The following is a 15,279-nucleotide window of genomic DNA, read 5'->3' as shown; positions in this document are numbered from 1 at the left end:
TGCAGACAAATTTTTTTGTTTCTTGGTCTTCATGGATTAGCAGCACAGACTGCAGGATTGACAGAATCATTTTCTGAAATGCTGGTGGTGTTCAGAATTTGAAGTTTGGTGTGAAACATAATTTTAACCCCCCCACCTTACTCTTAGGAAAAGGCAGATGATCATGAAACTGTTCAGGCTGAAAATGACTTCAGCATCTGGAGGTTGCAAATGGTCATTTTTGAGTCAGAGAACTGGTGGAAGGGTGCTGTGGGTTGTTGCATATTTGGTTCAGCCTAAATCATCACGGTCATAGTCATCATAATAAAAAGAAATTCCTTTCCCAGTACAACCATGAAGAACGGAGATGAGCTTCCTCCTTTGCACTCTTCCCAAACTATAGCTATTGAACTCATTGGGTGAAGTCTTCTGTTAAAATTGATAGCTATGCTCACGGTGTTGTCTGCACTGTGAGATAATGGTCACCAGCTTCACTTTGACAAGTGTGTACTGCTCCAAATTAGGAAGGACTTTTCTTGTTAGAGACGGAAGTAGATGATGGAAAAACTTGCCTCAGGTCCATGAGATAATTTTGATAAAAAGAAGACTTTTGTGCAACTTGCCTCCTAATAAGCACATCCGTTTAGACTAGATTTAGGTTAGATCTGAGTGCTTTTTGAATCCATGCAGTCTTACAGGGCTAAGTTGATCAGATTATGACCTGCAAAAACCTCCCAATTTCCATATTTTTCCCTTATAAAATACATGTTTCAGCATGACCCACAGTTACATAAACTGATTGATGAAATAAAAACACATGTAAGGTCTGTCCCTGATGTGACATTTACTGTGCATTTCGGTTCAGAGGATTTGTTAAAAACTCTGCTATGAGCATATTTTGACCCTGTCTTTTGATGGTTAATTCCAGTTTCTAAATTATTTATTTGATGTCACATACTCTTTAAGATATGAAATTGGTCTAATTAAAGATGTGCAAAATATAGCCTATATGACGGATATAAGGAAAACATACTTTTCTGTGTGAGTGGTAAAGCCCACAGCCACAAACACCTCTCCAGTTTGGTAGCCTCAAAAATGCATCCACAAATATTATTCATCTCTGTGGTCTGCAAAGAGTTATCAGGGGTTATAACTTCCTGGAAACATCTGAGAAACTAGGAGTTTTGTATATGGATGTATTTGTCACTCAGTAAAGAGTCACTTTCTTTTACTATTCCCACCAGTCTAAGAGAACAGCAATTATGAATAAGGCAGTCTGGAAAAGACTAAAATATTCAAAAATGAGTATTATGGGGAAAATATAGCCTGATGTTTACAATAATTTCTCCAATTTAAACTCATAAAAAGCATCTTTCCAACACGTCAATGTGTTTACTTAACACATTTTTTTTGTGGGAGAATCTTTAAGAAAGAAAATGTCTGAATTTGTCCCAAATAGTTTTAAAATAACTTCTCAGTTTGGATGAGAAGGCAGAACATATCCGCCTGTAGGTGAATGCAATAATCCTGAAACTTCAAGAGTTGAGCAAGATGCATCTTGTACTCAGTAATTTTGATGAACAACTACTACTCAGTTTATGGATGTTGTTGAATCACTACGTTATGTCAGATTTTTTCACAGTCACTAAGGCACTTTTTTAATGACATGCCTACTAGAAATAAGAAAGAGTCCTCATGGGATATAGGACTGATGGTTTAGTAGAGCTTTTAAGTGCACTGGACTATGTTAAAGACTATAAGGTTAGAAATACGCACCCCAACCGGTGCTAGCATTTCTTTCCAGCATTCACAGAGATTGGAGCACTGTTAGTGTTACTCAGAGCTTTGGATCGTGAAGGAACCACAGGATAAACTACTGAACGACACTGCTGGATTAAATATTTGCTGATGATACTCTTTTTCCTATCTTTCAATGTCTAGCTGAGACGAATGGTTTATAACGACCACTTCTGGACATATTTCTGTAGAGGGGGAGAGGCACTGATTCTTAAGGACTACTGTGTTTCCTTGTTTCCTGTTTTAAAAGCAGAAAAAATGGGGGATTCTCCCATTGTCCAGTTCCTTAGGTTAAACTATCTTTTTAAATATTTTTTTTCATTTTTCTTATTGGTTTCTCTCTTTAACGTTATCCATTAAGACTCTCAGATATCACCCCCCAAGCTGCATTAATTTTGGTACAACAACCAGTTAAGATAATCCATCATTACTGGCAGAGCCCAATCAAATTAGGTCTTGCAATGTCCCAGAGAAAGGGACAATCCCAGTGGAAAAGGCTCACTGTTAGAAGGATGAGAGAAAAAAAATGCAGAGGGAAGGGAAACTAGAGAAACAATCACGAAAAATGATATTGCTAAATGTTTTCTTAGGAAACAACACTGAAATGAGTGATATGGAGGAATTCCACATTTGTTCTGAGCTATTAATTTGTCTGCACAATGGCAAAGCTAGAAAGTCTTGGGGCCAAGAACAGAAACCAAAACCGCTCTTCAAAAATGCTGCATGATTTTCCAGGTAAGAAACTTGCTTTCAACTCCTCTATTTACTGGAACACAGACAATGATTCACTTGATCACAACTAAAGGTCAGTTCATATTCTTAACAATTCTCTGCAACTAAGCCAAAAATCTGTTGATTTTTATCTCATATAATGAAAATACAACGTGAAGATGCCGAGTGAGGGTGGAATCAACAGCTTACAACCAGAAAAGGTGGGTTTGAAAGAAAATGGAATACTCATGGTATAGAGCTGAATCAGATTTCACCACAGAAGTCTTAAAATACAGAAAAATAAAAAAAAAAAACAGCAAAAAAGTTAGATACCTTCAAAACCAGAGGTAGAAATTTATAAAGTACAAGCGAAAGTCTAACAACTGCCAGACTAACTCTTAGCAATGTGAAAGATCTCATTTTAAGTTATGTGAACATGATTTCGGTAGGTTACCTTAAAAAAGGTGCTTTATATGACAGCAAAGGGCTTATAAAATAAAGGCATCCCCTAAAATAGAAAGAACAACAGTGACATAAAACATTCATCGTGCTTTCAGTGTGAAGTGAGAATTTGCACTCCTAACCTCCCACATTGGATCTGGGTCTTGAATAGCATTTCTGTTTTCTCTTCAGCTAAGCTAATGACAGATCTGAAGAAGTGTCAACACTGCAACCAAAAAAGCTTGAAGCAGCAGGAATGTCGTTCACAGGGGAGATTGGAGTCATAGCAAATACACTTTTCAAGGTTGCTTACTCCTGACTAAAGGCATGTAGTTTTCAGCAAGAAAAGCCAAAATCTTGGCAGCAGTGCTCTCCAGATGAGTCCCATGCCTACTCTAAGCAGCATCAGGTGAGGTAATGTTGCTCCCATCTCCCTGGCTCCTCTCTCCTATCCCGCTGCCAGCTCTTGTTCAGGCTCAGGTATTTGCTTTAGTCAGACTTTGTCTTCATAGAAAACAGGTGGAAACAGATTATCTCCCTGTCAAAGAGGGGAACTTTGTGAGGAGTCATATCCGAACAAGACATACTTACATTAAAGTAAATTCATTAAAGTATGTTACATGGTGAGTGAGCTGCAGTTTCACAAACATTTTAATATCATTCATAAACTGATGGTATCAGATACAATCTATTCTGAAACCCTTATGATTTCAGACATAACATGCTGTACACCAATAGTTATGGGGTTTGCTACATGGGACATAACTTTCCACTCAGTTATAGAAAGCAAAGCTGAAAGCAACTTACCATCAGCCTCAAATGTTAATCAGAAGCTGTACCATGGCTGACAGTTGCAAACAACAGCAATAATTGTTTTATTTCTGTCCTTTTAGTACATTTCTTTTGGTTCACTACCAAATATTTAAACTTTCACTCCTTTCTTCTGTGACTTTTAAACTTCAATAAACTTTCGTTTCAATTTGAAATGAACAGTCATTTTGAAATCAACAAACATTATTTTCCCCAAAAGGTATTTAACAAAGAAGCTTGTTCCCTTTCCTTTATAATTGATTTCAAGTGTTGACCAATTGACCTTTTTCAAGTAAAGAGAAGAAACAAGAAGTTCTCTGTAATATCTCCAAAGAATTCCCTCAATAGAAGTATTTTTTGATGAGAGGAAAAAGTTGCAGTTTGAAAAATATTGGAAGCGTTTCCTCTTTCTGAGAAATTGTTGCTGCTTGTGGAGAAAATAAATGCAAACTGGTGTATGCAGGCAACAGGTGTTTGCTACGAAGCATCTGCCAAGAAGGGACAAGTCTGCAAGGGGCATCAGACTCCAAAAGACCCCAAGTAGGCCAGGAAATGAGATTTTACTCAGGTGTCCAAAACAGGGGATATATTTGCAGAACATGAATGGCCTGTGGCTACATGAAGATATCTACAAATTCAGTCATTATTCCCAGTGGGAGCTCCTGTTTCTCGACAGATGTGAAATTCAGGCTGTTTCATATTTAGAAACCTAAATGAGCACTTAGCACTTCTGAAGTTCTGGCCTTGGCCAAACGCATCATATCCAAGAACAAAAGTCACATGAACTCAGACAGAACAAACCATCAGGTTAATCCTTGGTCACTACAAGAATGTAAAACATCTCAGATTTATTCCCCAAATCCAGTACAGGTTTCAGCTGTGTTGAACAGTCAGTACATCACTGAAATAATTGAGAATTTCATAAATTCACTGACCTGAAACCATTGGTCAGTATGGGCTTTGTGATTTATGTTTGACGATTTGTAAAGACAAGAATCCATCATTCACGCCTGGTGGAAAATGCACCCAGGCCCCAGAAAGGTCTTTGGATTTTCTGTTGTTTGATTTTTAAATTATCCTAAAGGAATTGTTTCAGCATACTGATTGAAGCTTGCTTCACTTTCTATTTTCCCCAAAGGGTTACTATGGAAGATTGAATTTAATTAATCTAAAAGCAAAATAAGTAATTGCTAGATGAACGTGTTTGGCAGCAGCAAACCAAAATAAGTTCATCTGGAGAGAGAGGGGGTGAAAGTCCAGGTCCTTACGTCTAGATTTTCTGCTCCTGGTTGTGTGCTAAGGAGATGCAGTACCTATGGAAAAATTACTGCCAGAGATTGGCTCATGTAACCAGTGTTCCAGGGAGCCTGGCTCAAGTCCTTGAGCTTCTGTGTTGGCTCTGCTGCTTCTGTGTACACCAGTGATGGCTTCTGAGACCTCTAGGCTCTTTTTTTCCCCCCCACCATAGAAGGGCCTGTCACAGAATCACAGAATCATCTAGGTTGGAAGAGACCTCCAAGATCACCTAGTCCAACCTCTGACCTAACACTAACAAGTTCTTCACTAAACCATATCACTAAGATCAACATCTAAACGTCTCTTAAAGACCTCCAGGGATGGTGACTCAACCACTTCCCTGGGCAGCCCATTCCAATGCCTAACAAACCTTTCGGTAAAGAAGTTCTTCCTAATATCCAACCTAAACCTCCCCTGGTGCAACTTTAGCCCATTCCCCCTCATCCTGTCACCAGGCACGTGGGAGAATAGACCAATCCCTACCTCGCTACAGCCTCCTTTAATGTACCTATAGAGAGTGATAAGGTCGCCCCTGAGCCTCCTCTTCTCCAGGCTGAACAATCCCAGCTCCCTCAGCTGCTCCTCATAAGACTTGTTCTCCAGACCCCTCACCAGCTTCATTGCCCTTCTCTGGACTTGCTCGAGCACCTCCATGTACTTCTTGTAGTGAGGGGCCCAAAACTGAACACAGTACTCGAGGTGCGGCCTCACCAGAGCCGAGTACAGGGGGACAATCACTTCCCTAGACCTGCCGGCCACACTGCTTCTTATACAAGCCAGGATGCTGTTGGCCTTCTTGGCCACCTGAGCACACTGCTGGCTCATATTCAGCTGACTGTCAACCAATACTCCCAGTACTTCCCTTCTCTGCCAGGCAGTTTTCCAACCACTCATCTCCCAGCCTGTAACTCTGCTTGGGGTTGTTACGCCCCAGATGCAGGACCCGGCACTTGGCCTTGTTGAACTTCATGCAGTTGACCTCAGCCCATCGGTCCAGCCTATCCAGATCCTCCTGCAGAGCCTTCCTACCATCGAGCAGATCGACACACGCACCTAACTTGGTGTCATCTGCAAATTTACTGCACTCAATCTCCTCATCCATATCATCGATAAAGATATTAAAGAGGACTGGCCCCAGCACTGAGCCCTGGGGGACTCCACTAGTGACCAGCCTCCAACTGGATTTGACTCCATTCACCACAACTCTTTGGGCCCGGCTATCCAGCCAGTTTTTAACCCAATGAAGCATATGCCAGTCCAAGCCATGAGCAGCCAGTATCTTGAGGAGAATGTTGTGGGAAACGGTGTCAAAAGCCTTACTGAAATCAAGGTACATCACATCCACAGCTTTTCCCTCATCCACTAAGCGTGTCACTTTGTCATAGAAGGAGATCAGGACCTGCCTTTCATAAACCCATGCTGACTGGGCCTGATCACCTGGTTGCCCTGTAAGTGCCATGTGATGACACTCAATCTGCTCCATGAGCTTCCCTGGCACTGTCCTTTCTAAACACCTGGAAGTGTGAACATGGGAAGGTGCTGGAGGACTAGGATACTGGTTTGTGGTAGCAGATGCACAAGGCTCACTTCAGCACATACATACAAGTTGCTGGTGATGCAGATTATATTCTCAAAATATCCAGAACTGTGCAGTTCCATCTTCACTGCTTGCTAGAGCTGGCACAAGTACCCACCCTGGGCCACCTCCAGCCACAGGAGCAAAGCAGGCTGGTTGTGAGCATACCGAAGGATCCCTTTGCTAGAACAAATGTTGTACCTGATATTAATTCCTCAGTCTTAGATGTATCTGTGTTTTTTTGTTGTTGTTGTTTTTTAAGCTGATTAATTATGAAGGAATGCAAGAAATAGAAAAACCAGAATAATTTTATTTTTCTAGCCGTTTTCTTTGATTCAAAATAAAATGGCCAGAGCTTTCTGTGCAGTAGGCACTGTGATACCCTCCACCTTCAGTGGAACTGTTCCTCCTTCAGAGAGGGTATCCTCCTATATGGGTGGATATTGTCCTCCCATGGGTGATGTTATCCCACGTCCACCACATCATCTATCACATTCAGGTCCATCATGAAGATTTGAGGAATGCTGGATGGTTAAAGCTATTCCAGCTACAGATGCTGTCAAGGCATTGTGGAGAAAAAACCTATGTCCTTACTCAGGTTTTGTTCACTGCTGCAGGATGTGACTCATTGGCTGACCATTGTCCGGCTCCAGAAATTTGGTCTCTAAACAACCCCAGATTTGGTGGACTTAAACTCTGAAGGATCTGTCACATCCAGAGGTCTTTGAAACACAAAGACTGAAGCATGGATTTCCAACAGGGGAATCAAAGGAGCTCTAATGCAAAGCCATCACCGAGCCAAACCAAAGGTTTGACAATTGTGGCTAACTTTTTTTTTTTTGAGGAGGAATGCATTGTTAGTTGGCTGGTTGCCATTAGCTTCAATGAGAATGGTATTCGCTTGGGGGTGGAGTGGCCTTTTGGGGACTATAGCATTCAGAGACTCTTGAGAAGTGATCGACCTGCCCATCATGCTGTGCAGAACCCAACATCCCCAAATGAAGGGTGAAAATAAACCATGGGGAAACTCTGCAACACTCCCCTCTCCAAATGTAGTCAAGAGCAAGAAAATAAAACCCACCTAAGTAACTGTCATCTTTAAACCTTGTGAGCCTCCCCCATGGATAATTCAACTTTGCAACTTTCAATTTAGGCTGTGGTGACAGACATTCCTAACGGGTATCTGCTGTCCTGATTTTTAAATATTCAGTGAGTTTACAGCACAGTAAATGAATTGGCCTGATGCTGTTTGGAAAAACAAAGATGCTGGCCAAGAAGCGTATTAAGCTGTTTTTAACTTTGCAAGCAATTTAGGCAATACAACTGGAAGAACAGGCAGCCCTTCACTATGCAGTAAAAGTCACAGTACCAAATGATTAATCATAAGAAGTGCCTGATAACGTAAAGAGATTCTGCTGCTAGTGCAATTCAGTCTTATACGCCATATGAAACTGCTTTCAAGAAAATAGGGAATGGATCTAGTAGACATCTGGTCTGGGTAAATTTGTCATGTCTGCAGTTGTAATTATACGCTAATGATATGATTTCACACTGCTTACAATCCCAGCAGCACACTGTTTCTAATTATACATTACCCAGAAAAAAAAAGGCCTTACTGACTTCTGCCTTTCAATTATTGTTTTTATTCAAGTTTATGGGCTACTGATGCTTCTGGTATCTGAGAACCACCTGAGGATTGTTGAGTACATACTCACAAAGACTTGCAAATTCAGGAAAGAATATAATTATTGCCACTTTTCAGGTGAAGAAAATCTATAAATTAGCAATAGGGCATTTCAGTGTGCTTTTAAGAATGAAGGAAGAATACTTAAATTTCTGTGCCAAAAGAAACAGTTAGGGTCTGAAGTCTGCCTCACCATTTTGTATAGCAAAGGTCTGTCCTCAGTTTCAGTGTCTTTGACACCTCCCCCCATATGCAACAGTCTCACTTTCTTTGAAAAAACAGCATCCACAGACCAGCATGCAACTGCTATATCTTACAAACATCTTCTCCCACCACTTACGTTGCCAAAAAAGCGTTGCTTCTGACAGCATGTTTTTGGTGTTCTGTGTTCTTACTTAATTCATCAAAGAGTTCTTATCTTTTCTGCACTTCAACTTGTCTAATAAGAACTCCCAAAGGCATCTGATTTTATTTCTAGGAATAAGCTTGTTGTTTTATAGAGACCATGTGCTTGTCAGAGCTTGCCCTCTGTCCTTGCCACAGCACATATAAGAAACCACATAGATTAATTCCCAGAGCACTGCCTTTGAACATACATATTACTTTTATTAAAAAAAACTCTGCATTTTTTCTCCATTTTCCCTGCACTCTCCAGCTACCTCCAGTCTCAGAGTCAAAAAAGTGAAAAAAAGGACAAATCAACATTATCTCCCTATGGAGATAAAACACCAACAAGATGTTTTGGAAAAAAATGAAGATATTAAAACACACAATACATTGTGGTAAACTTACCTAGGTAGGTATCACTTCTACAGCCCCAAAGGAGTGCCCTTACATAAAAACTCTTCCCCACCTCATAAAACAACTTGCTAGGACCCATGTGTGGGACATAGGGGCCCTAACTGGGGGAACAGTTACTACTCAAACACCACCCCCCCTCTCCCACTTACCACCAGCCTCTTTCCTGGGCATATTTATATGTCTAACACTAGCTTGAGATCAGCTGGAGAGAGATCCCTCCCTAGCTCCCCAATTGGTCTGCTCTTAATTAAAGGTTAAATCATTTTATGGTAAGGAAGAAACCAGAGGTTTGCTGGCTCTTGGCTGGGACAGGTGTTTGCTTCATAGGGATAATGAATGGTGCTGAGTAGATGTGAGGGCACCTCAAAGTGAGCTAGATTTCTCCCAAAGTTAATAAAACTCAATCCCAGCCTTGAATACATCATAGCGAAGGTGTAACTGTGGCTGAGAAATTGATGCAAGAAAACAAAAAGAGGAAAAAGAAGAAATTGTTCAGCCCTCAGCAAAGTTTCAATACTCTTCAGGGCTGCTTTTGTGCTGGCAAAGTTTGGAACAGGGTGCTGACTTCTGTTTGAAATGGGTAGAATTTCATTTTATCACTCCAGCACCACCTTCCATAAGTCAACCCTGACATCAATATGGATGCGATGTTGAAAGCCTGGTCCTGAACTGTAAAATTTGCTCAATAACCTTTTCTTGTTCCTAATACTTTTTTCTTGTTCCCAGAACAAGAAGTGTTCAAGCATGTCCTCACTGCCCAGATTTCTTTGGAAAAGAGCCTTAACCCTCACTTTGTACTAAGAAACTGAGAACAGCAGGAGCCCCAGTGTCTTCTCTCTGGGCCACAACTGCCTGAAAGCACGGTGAATATATAGATGGCTATTTCAACGGTGATTAACCCATACAAAACCCACTCAAAGCAGAGAACTCTAAGTCTCTTTACTTGGCTGTGATAGTAGCAGAGTGCTGAGAACCAAGCAGGATCATGTCCATAGCTCAGTTCAAAAAAATGTGCCAGATTAATAGGCATAATCAAGACTGACATTGAGTAAGAGGCAAGAACGACTAATCAGATGCTAACTTAGCTGATGCTGGCATTACTGAAAGCCTGGGGGCATAGTCCAAGGATAAAAACATAATGTCTTATCTAACCAAGGAGTCATTTGTGCACCACTAGTTACAACATGTACTTAAAAAAGGAAAGAAAGAAAAAAAATATCTATGGCACATGAAATTATTTTATGCCCCAGAAATGATAAGAAAATAAAGTTAAGTGTTCCTTCAGCCAATCTTTATAGGGGAAAAGCCCATCTACAGTTAACCCATTGCAAAGTCTACTGTAAGTCCCCAGGATATGGATGAATCCTGACAGCTTGCATTTAAAATGGAGACTGCGTAGATGAAATAAAAATGAGTATATCTAAGATATTTCAAAATGCAGTTTTGGCACATTTATTGCTGTTTGGAGTTTGCTAGGATACATGGGCTGCCCTGCTCTTTGGTTCAGTGAGAGTTCAGGCCGTCTGGCAATCCCCTTCCTTTGGCCAAGGCTCTTTTTTTTCTGGCAACACATTTCCCTGTTTCTCAAGACTTCTTTCCTCCAGATTCAACAGGATGTTGAACTGGATCTCACAGAACAGCTCATGGAAAGGAAAGGCTCTCTGACACAAAACAACGTCACTGGAGGGTGAACTTTAATGTCAGGGAAGGCATCTGGAGGCTGAAACCAGGAGCAAACCAACCACTTCCAGGTGTAATGCTATGGGGAAATTCATGGCTGTGTCTTATTTCCAGTCTTTTTCAGTACAACTCATGAGTCCCTAACAGTGAAAGAACTTCTGTGCAAAATTCATTAAATTAAAAAAAAAACACACACGGTCCTGGGGGAGAAGCTAGAATTGTACTTCCATAATACAGGCCTTTCCCAGAAAAGCCAGGCATGGGTCATCATGAAATGCAACACCACACATCTGTGAGGGAGTCTACCCGGTTCCTTCCAGCCTTTCCCATTTCCATCATTTGCCATCACTTGAAACCTTCTGCCGTAGCAACCTGAAACCACAGCCAAGCCTTTGTTGGGTGGGAGCTCTGGGAAACTAGGGCTGCCTGGAGGGAGGAGGAGGAAGACCCAAGTGATGGAGCCAGTGGGAGAAGTTACCTCACCTCTACCTGTGGGGCAGGGTGAAAGCATGAAACCGGCTGTAACAAAACCTCATTTTTCCCTTCCAGTTGTTCCAAGAGGCGCCACTAGTGCCTATTGGCAGTACCTCCGGCTCTAAACACTGACCTGTCTTAATGGTCTTTAGCCAGTGGTGACACTGACTCATTGTCTTTGCCAGCTTCAAGTGACATCACTTGATCTTCTTCCCAAGGGCTGGTAGCCAAGCAAGGTGACACCTTCGCGGCACGGGCATGATTTGACGTGACCACCACTTCACCCTGGAAGAGCAGTGCATGTGTGAACGCCTCTCTGCAGCCCTTTTCAAAATGTTTGTGCAGGAACAGCCATAAACCAGGCTGTATTGACCCAAAGATGCAATCCAAGTTGTTTGAGTCTAGGCCTTATCTACATCATATTATCAGGACCGAGAGCACAGATGCACCCCGGGAAGGGAGGGGACTGAGCGCGAGAGAAGGAAAGGCTTCGTCCCTTCTCTCCTGGCACGGGGAGGGGACTGCGGGCAGAGCTGGGTAATGATTTGTCAGCGCAAAGGCTGGGGTGTCCCTTTGTGGAGGAAAAACTTGGCCGTGATTGACAGCAGGGCTGTTTTTGCCGCTTCCCTTGCAGTTGACAAGTAATAATGAAGCTTTGTCAGTCCATCATGGACATGGATATGCCAGATTACGTCGACTCCTTGGACTCCTCTTATACCATGCTAGAATTTGAAAACCTTCGGGTGCTTCCGAACAACGCTGGTGAGATTTCTGTTTGCTTCCTCTTGAATAACCTTTATTGCCTTTGTTAAAAAGCTGAACGCCTAGGAAAGACAGGTAGGAGGTGTGGGGCAAAGGGTGGAAAGGGTAATATTTAAGCAGCTGACCTGCCAACCTCTCTTGCATCTGCAGTTACATTTGGGCTGAAATGGGCCCCCTTCACTTCCTGGTCCTTTTTAGGTTATTCCTTTCCTTGGTGTGCTGAGCATCATGTCCTGAAGAGCCAACAAGGTATTGCAAATGTTGGCAGAGCTCTTGATGGCACACCATGCATTTGTCTCCCTGTATGACTTATGTGAGGAGTTATTATTAATATTTCTGTCTTAAAATTTATGTTTTATTCCCAAATATGACTTAGGTTCGTATTTAACCCTTGGAAAAAAATGCCACCTGCATTGTAACTCACACAATGCACCATGTGTCTGATGTAAGTTGTTCCTAGGTACTTAGATAGAGAAGAGATATGCAAGTGATCACTTGCCTTTTTTATTATTATTATTATTCGTTGCTACCAAGATTGTCCGTAAGCCCTTAGGCCATATAAAGAACTTGGCTAGGAGTCATGAAGTTTTATATAGAGAGACTTCCGCTTGATCACAGAAATAAAGCGTGTTCTGTGATATTTGGGATTTGAATAGTCAAAGGTATTCTAACTTAAAGCAAACACTTTTATGGGACATTAACTGTTCACTGCCTGAAATATAAAGGACACTTTAGCCATATAACATAGAACCAATCATGTAACTGAATGAAATCCTGATGTTAGCAATGCCTTTGAAGAGTTTTGGCAACATTTCGTTTAATTTGTTAAGAAGCTTAGTGAACTTGAGATGGGATTTTGTTTCACATTTTCTGATTAGATGTCTCATCAAAAAAAATCAGAGTTTCAGAAGGGCTATAGCCTATAACATAAAATGTTTAGACTTATTATTGTTGGACATGGAATATGTCAGGAGACGAGTAAAGTTAAAAGGCCTGAATAAATTTAAATTTAAAGTTGACTTCAGGAAAAGCTCTCTCTGCCCCTAAATAAAGGATTTTTTTTTTTTTCCCAGATCCAGATAGACTGGATCTTATTTCTTATTTTTGAAGGAAGTTTTACATCCAACACTCTACTCCAGAAATGTTATTTAACACAAATATTTCATTTTATCACTCACTGCTGAAAAACTAGATATTTTTACTTTTTGGAGTGGTACAGATTTCCTCCAAATTCAATATAATTTTTCAGATTCAGTACCAAAACCTGTTTGGAGTTCTTTATGTATTTCTTTTTTTTTTTTTCATTCAGTGGAACTGACAGGTTGAGTTTTTCTGAAGTTTATCTAGATCAGTCTTGGGTTATTTGTCTAGCTGTTAATGAGTAACTGGTTCTCTCAGGAACTAGCTGTTTTGAAATTAGCTTGTTTGTCTTGGGTAAGTGTCCTACAGTTTGCAAAAATAACTTTAAAAAAGACCTCAAATGTCCATACATTGAAATATATTGCTAACCAACCAAGTCATCTCCTGTAGGTAACCTTAAATAGCAGTTGACAGAAATTCTGTGGTTTCAGAAATATTTTTAAATTGTTTGAAATCAATTTTAGTTATTTTTTTTAAATATATTGGTTTGTTTTAAACCATATCTTTCTTATGAGAGATATATTTCTTTGTGAGAGATTATTCTGTATTTCCCTTATTAAATCTAGTGGTAGTTTTGCTGCGTATGTAAAAATGAACAGGATATATTTTAATAGTATTGAAACTGTTTCTTACACGCTAAGCAATGTTAAAGTGAACATATTTTCAAATAAGGCAATTCTTCATTAAAAACAACTCTTTCCTTCTTTGGAACATTATTTCATCAAAATTTTGAGGTTGATTAATGATGTGGAATAATTCTGGTGCTAAGTTTTCTGCTTCAGGAAGCTGCTATAGTTTTGAGATTTGCCTAGATATATATTTTGTATTTTCTACCTCTAAGTTACTCATAATTTGCCAAACATTTTGAGACTAACTAATTCAAAATGAAGAATAGAGTCCTTTGTGGGAGCAGAGGGGGAGTTTAAAAAACTGTTTTAAATAGAAAGAAGGCAAAAGGAAATGAATGAAAATCAATGCTAATCCTTTCTTTTTCCCTTTATAAAATATGTGTTGTAACTGCAGAAATTTTCCCGTTTGGTACAAAGTTGTTTCCTTTACCTTGGCTGACATTACAAGCTGTATTCTCACTTGGTTTTTATGTGCTGCTAATACCCATTTCCTTGCGCTCTTGTCAGAGTTGTCATCTTGCTTAAAATATGAAGCAATATTAAAATATTGCACTAATTCTTTAGTCAAGTGTCAGTGAACACTTTCTCCCCATGGTTGTGCTCGTTTTCCTTTCTCAGCACTCAAGCACCATGCTATTCCCTGAGAATTTGGCACAATGTTGGCAAAAAAACATTCCCAACTCCACTGCAGCCTGGCCCAGCTCAAACTGTGAAAAAAAACGTCAAAGATATTTTGCCCATTGGAGGGTGCAAATTATGTGCTTCCAAGATATGAGCCAAGACTCACTTGGATTTCTGGGTGCATGTAAGCAAAATCTGGAAAGTACAGCAAGGTAATTCTCCTTCACAGTGTGCATTCAGAAGAGATAGGGATTACCTTGAAGAGCTTAATAGCCAGTAACGTAACTGAAAGGAAAAGCAGCAAAGAGCTCTGAGGGGTCAGGTATCATGCAGAGCTCCAACTCTGAATGAAAGCCAGATATCACTCCCCAGCAGCATGAGACCATCCTTACTGCTATTTCATATCATTCTAAAACTTGGCATCCTCATTTCAAACCTGGTTTGGTAATGACCTACATACTGAGGCAGTATGTAACAAAAATTGTATGCATTCTGTTTGCGAGCTTGGTGCCCCCAAAGGTGATGAAGCCACTGAGATGCTCTTATCATTGCTTGAATGATAGGTAGAATCATTGAATTGGTTAGGCTGGAAAGGACCCTTAAGATCATCAAGTCCAACCATCCAGGCAGGCTGTGGTTCCTGCACTGCACACTGCTTATACGTAACTCAAAAAAAAACATGTACTTGAAACCCCAAGTTTTAATGCTGGTGAACGTCAGGGACAATCCAAGTGAGGAGTCTGGCCGCAACCACAGGTCTTCAGCTCAGCTCAGGATTCAAACCATGTTGAGATGAGTATCTGCTGGGGGAACATCATCGGTTGCGCCTCTCCAGCAGAAATTTCAGAGATACTGTGTTGGCGTGGATTAGTTGTTTT

The 15,279-nt window shown here is 40.6% G+C and overlaps 1 protein-coding gene and 1 long non-coding RNA gene across 2 annotated transcripts in view; one reads left to right on the top strand and one right to left on the bottom strand.

Annotated features, from left to right (window-relative positions):
- Positions 1 to 306: 306 nt before the first annotated feature.
- Positions 307 to 9,808, bottom strand: LOC308176388. The gene is made up of 2 exons (XR_013938242.1): positions 9,087 to 9,808; positions 307 to 3,466 (listed from the first exon to the last, which is right to left on the bottom strand). It is a non-coding gene; the product is annotated as an uncharacterized lncRNA (long non-coding RNA).
- LOC308176386 (hepatocyte nuclear factor 4-beta-like) overlaps positions 2,378 to 15,279 on the top strand; it is a 36,509-nt gene continuing 23,607 nt past the window's right edge. The window contains exons 1-5 of the mRNA XM_080552033.1: positions 2,378 to 2,511; positions 7,228 to 7,419; positions 8,950 to 9,090; positions 9,822 to 9,958; positions 11,884 to 12,011. Of these exons, the coding sequence (XP_080408159.1) occupies positions 11,897 to 12,011 (115 nt within the window). The 5' untranslated portion in view covers positions 2,378 to 2,511; positions 7,228 to 7,419; positions 8,950 to 9,090; positions 9,822 to 9,958; positions 11,884 to 11,896. The remainder of the gene's footprint in view (positions 2,512 to 7,227; positions 7,420 to 8,949; positions 9,091 to 9,821; positions 9,959 to 11,883; positions 12,012 to 15,279) is intronic.

Source organism: Anser brachyrhynchus, assembly GCF_964034855.1.
Source record: "Anser brachyrhynchus genome assembly, chromosome: 12".
NCBI classification, from domain to species: domain Eukaryota; kingdom Metazoa; phylum Chordata; class Aves; order Anseriformes; family Anatidae; genus Anser; species Anser brachyrhynchus.
This window is presented reverse-complemented; position numbering and strand designations above follow the sequence as displayed.